Source organism: Mirounga leonina, unplaced genomic scaffold, assembly GCF_011800145.1.
Source record: "Mirounga leonina isolate KUSES-001 unplaced genomic scaffold, KU_Mleo_1.0 Mir_94, whole genome shotgun sequence".
Classification (NCBI taxonomy): Eukaryota; Metazoa; Chordata; class Mammalia; order Carnivora; family Phocidae; genus Mirounga; species Mirounga leonina.
Genome location: NW_023270855.1, coordinates 46,093,534 through 46,097,158, shown reverse-complemented (window position 1 = coordinate 46,097,158; position 3,625 = coordinate 46,093,534). Strand labels below are relative to the sequence as shown.

The window sequence follows — 3,625 nt, the reverse complement described above, 5'->3', positions numbered from 1 at the left end:
GGCCACCGCCGGGTTAAAGGCGGCTCCTTGCCTGGCCGCTGCTCCAGCCTCCGCTCCCTCGCTCCGCTGTGATGGCCTCGTCGCCACTCCTTCCGTTCCTGCCTTTCCTGCTGCTGCTGCTGCTGCCGCCGGAGGTCCCCGCGGCGGCGCGGGCGTCCCCGCTGGAAACCCTCCCCGAGGGGGCGGCCGCCTGCGAGGTAGGGACGGCAACGCGGCGGGTATGGGGACAGCGGGCCCGGGCGCCCGGGCAGCGGGGTGCTGCGGGAGCGGCGGCTCCTCCCCTCTCCCCAGATTTTGCCGGGAAAGAGCGGGGTTCGGGGCGGGGGGACGCTGCCCCGGGTCGGCACCGAAAACCCCCCGGCGCTGTGGCCCCAATCCGAGTCGTTTCACTTCCCCATCTCGCGTCTGACACTCAGCTGTCCCCCACCCCGTCCCCGCCCGCCCCGCCCGAGGGTGCGCTGAGCTCCTACAGTGTTCATCTGGGGCGGGAAGGAGTTTCCTTTCGGGGTGCAGGGGAAGCCCAGAGAAGTGGGCCCGTGGCACCGACCTTCCGGGTGCTGCTTCCCGAGTGCCTTTCGGCCAGGGAAGAGCTCGCGTGTTTGTGGTGCGGGGCAAGCGCATGGCCCGGAGGCTGAGCCACTTGCTTTCGCCTGCACCGGCACTGGCTGCCTGCCGCCCGGCAGCTGAAACCGGAAGTCAGCACATATTAGGCGCCGCCTCAGCAGTAGGGCTTCGGAGGGGGTTCACTTGGGCCCCTTGAGAGGAAGAATAAATAAGGGGTCAGCCCAAGTGTAGGGCCTCGCTCAGCTCAGGGCCAAGGCTCTAGGGATGAAGTGGCAACAAATGAGCATGCATTAGTCTCCTGTGGTATGCATCTCCGAGAAGGCAGGATGGAGAGCAGTGACCAGAAATGTGCATGCGTTGAGTCCTTACTGCATACATTTCCCCTGGGCGAGGGGTTTCACCTCAACTGAAGGAAAGCAAGAGCTGTTCATAAATTAAGTGCCTACTGTTTGCAAGTCTTTGTCACATCCATCTTGCGGAAAAACAGATTGAGGGGCGCCTGGGTGGCCCAGTCGTTAGGCGTCTGCCTTCGGCTCAGGTCATGATCCCAGGGTCCTGCTCTGGGGGAGGCCTGCTTCACCCTCTCCCACTCCCCCTGCTTGTGTTCCCTCTCTCGCTGTGTCTCTCCCTGTCAAATAAATAAATAAAATCTTAAAAAAAAAACAAAACTGAGATTGAGGAAGATTGAGGGATGCAGTAAAGCCTGAGAGTCAGGATTTTACCTGGCACCGTCTGAAAGGAGTGCAAGATGGAGCACCTACTGTTTGTAGCTGCAAGAGAACCAAGCAGGGCGATGCTCCCTTCACACCCCTTCCTCCCTCTCGCACAGGCTGGGGACCTGTGCCCCAGGAAGTCACAAGCCCCGCCTGTCAACGTGAGCGTCTACTACGAGACGCTGTGCCCCGGCTGCCGGGCCTTCCTGGTCCGAGAACTCTTCCCGACCTGGCTGATGGTCCTAGAGATCCTCAATGTCACACTGGTGCCCTATGGAAATGCCCAGGTATGCTGGTCCTGGGGAAACCGAGGCACTAGGCCAGGGAAGGGGGCACCTGGTGCCAGCACTCACCTAGCTGCCTTTCAGGAACAAAATGTCAGCAGCAGGTGGGAGTTCACATGCCAGCACGGTGAGCAGGAATGCAAGCTGAACAAGGTGGAGGTGAGCAGCCCCCAAGGTACCTGAGTGGTGGGAGCACAGAGGTGGGGGGGGGAGGGAGACTGCCCATCGTAAGGAAGGCAAAAAGCCAGGCTCAGAAGGGATTGGAAGCAGCTCCATCCTCTGCCTGTGTGCCTTTGTAATCACATCTCCGTTCACCGCTTCATTAGGTGAACACCCGTGATCACTCGCAGAGTGGCCTAGGGCTGCTCTGGGCCCGCTTCATGCCCTTGCCTGTCCACCCCCTATCCCACAGGCCTGCCTGTGGGACCAGCTAGAGAAGAACTTGGCCATCCTGACCATTGTCTGCATGGAGGAAATGGATGACATGGAGAAAAATCTGAAACCGGTGAGCAACACCCCTCACTTGGCCCCAGGTTGGGAGACCCTGGCCTTCCCTGTTCCCAGACAGACCCAGGTTCAGGTCCTGGCCTGACCACCACTCTGTGTAGCCCCAGAAAAATGGCCTTCCCTCTGGACGCCTCAAATCTCTGAAGGAAGGGAACAGAGATCTTTGGGGGAGCATGGGTAGATCAAGGAGGGCTTCCTGGAGGAGGTGCCTCTGAGCTGGTCTTGGATGGACAGAAATGTTCAGGGACACAGATGATGATCCTCCTCTGGGATATAGGGATGACAGGACAGGCCCACCTACTTCTCTGGAGGATTATGAAAAACACCTCCCAGTGGAGTGACTCATTGACACCAGTAGTTGATTCATTCATCAAACATCTGGACCACCCGAAAGGCTCACCCTGGGACACCCCCAGCCCTGCAGAGTCATAGTGGGGCCAGAGGAGGGCAGAGGAAGAAGGAGCACTCGGAAGATTCTGGGGAAGGAAGGGGAAGGGTGTTCCTGGTAGAGGGAACAGCACATACGGAAGCTCTGAGGGAAATGAGATACCGTAAGGGGTCCGGGGCTGCAGGTCTGGTCTTCTGAGACTCAGGAGCAGCCTGAGCCCCTGCCTTGTGGGTCTCCACTCAGGTAAGTGTTAAGCACATGCTGTTTATGCTGTGCACCCAAATGTCTCCTGTTGCCAGGAAGGTACAAGCTTGGCCCTGCGGGGGCTGGAGGAGGAACCATTGGGGAGATAACACAGAGGAAGCTGAGGCAATGCTCCCACTCAACCAGCAACCCTTGTCCACCCTCAGTGCCTGCAGATCTATGCACCAGATGTGTCCCCGGACACCATCATGGCGTGTGCAATGGGGGACCGTGGCATGCAGCTCTTGCACGTCAATGCCCAGCTTACAGATGCCCTGCAGCCACCCCACGAGTATGTGCCCTGGGTCGTCGTCAATGGGGTAAGAACTTTTCTAGCCCTCGGTATGGCCACGCGCCAGCACCAGGATGACGGATGTGCCCTCTGGTCTGGGAGGCAGGGGCCAGACTTGGGGCCATTTGCAGCCCCTTCTGGGTCGGACACGGGTTGGTGGGGGGGCAAGTGGGACTGGATGACTTCCTGTCTTGCTTCGTGCAGAAACCCCTGAAAGATCCGAGTCAGCTCCTGAGCCTCGTCTGCCACTTGTACCAGGCAAGCTGGAAGGGGACCGGAGGGATCCGCTGGGGGCGCGGGTGGGCAGCGGCTTCTTTCGGGACCCCCAGCTCACGGCCGTCTCCTCCAGGGTGAGAAGCCAGACGTCTGCCAACCCGTGGCCAGCTCCCAGAGGAAAGTCTCCTTCAAGTGACAGCTGGTGCCCGAGAAGGAGCTACTGGAGGAAGAGCAAGAGGGCACCTGTCCCTGTCTTTCCTGATCCCTGACTCTCAGCAGCTGCTTGCCATCATCCAGATAACTTCTGCACATTCCATGAAAGCCCAGACTCAGAATCCGGCCCCCAGATCAAGCATCTCGCCCCACTGAGAATGGTGCTACATTGAATGAGTTTAATAAACACTTCTGGATTTTGTGA

At 59.3% G+C, this 3,625-nt stretch overlaps 1 protein-coding gene across 1 annotated transcript; it reads left to right on the top strand.

The window, feature by feature from the left end:
* Positions 1 to 3,625, top strand: IFI30 (IFI30 lysosomal thiol reductase). Its single transcript, XM_034997122.1, has 7 exons — positions 1 to 197; positions 1,394 to 1,564; positions 1,646 to 1,720; positions 1,974 to 2,066; positions 2,867 to 3,019; positions 3,196 to 3,249; positions 3,341 to 3,625. The coding sequence occupies exons 1-7, from the start codon at positions 72 to 74 to the stop codon at positions 3,401 to 3,403; spliced, it is 735 nt and encodes a 244-aa protein (XP_034853013.1). The 5' UTR covers positions 1 to 71; the 3' UTR covers positions 3,404 to 3,625.

Bases quoted from the DNA above. Each gene is read 5' to 3' on its own strand.
- IFI30 (XM_034997122.1), top strand. From the start codon at position 72: ATGGCCTCGTCGCCACTCCTTCCGTTCCTGCCTTTCCTGCTGCTGCTG. The intron at 198-1,393 runs GTAGGGACGGCA...CCTCTCGCACAG, and splicing joins AGGGGGCGGCCGCCTGCGAG to GCTGGGGACCTGTGCCCCAG. The intron at 3,250-3,340 runs GCAAGCTGGAAG...CGTCTCCTCCAG, and splicing joins TCGTCTGCCACTTGTACCAG to GGTGAGAAGCCAGACGTCTG.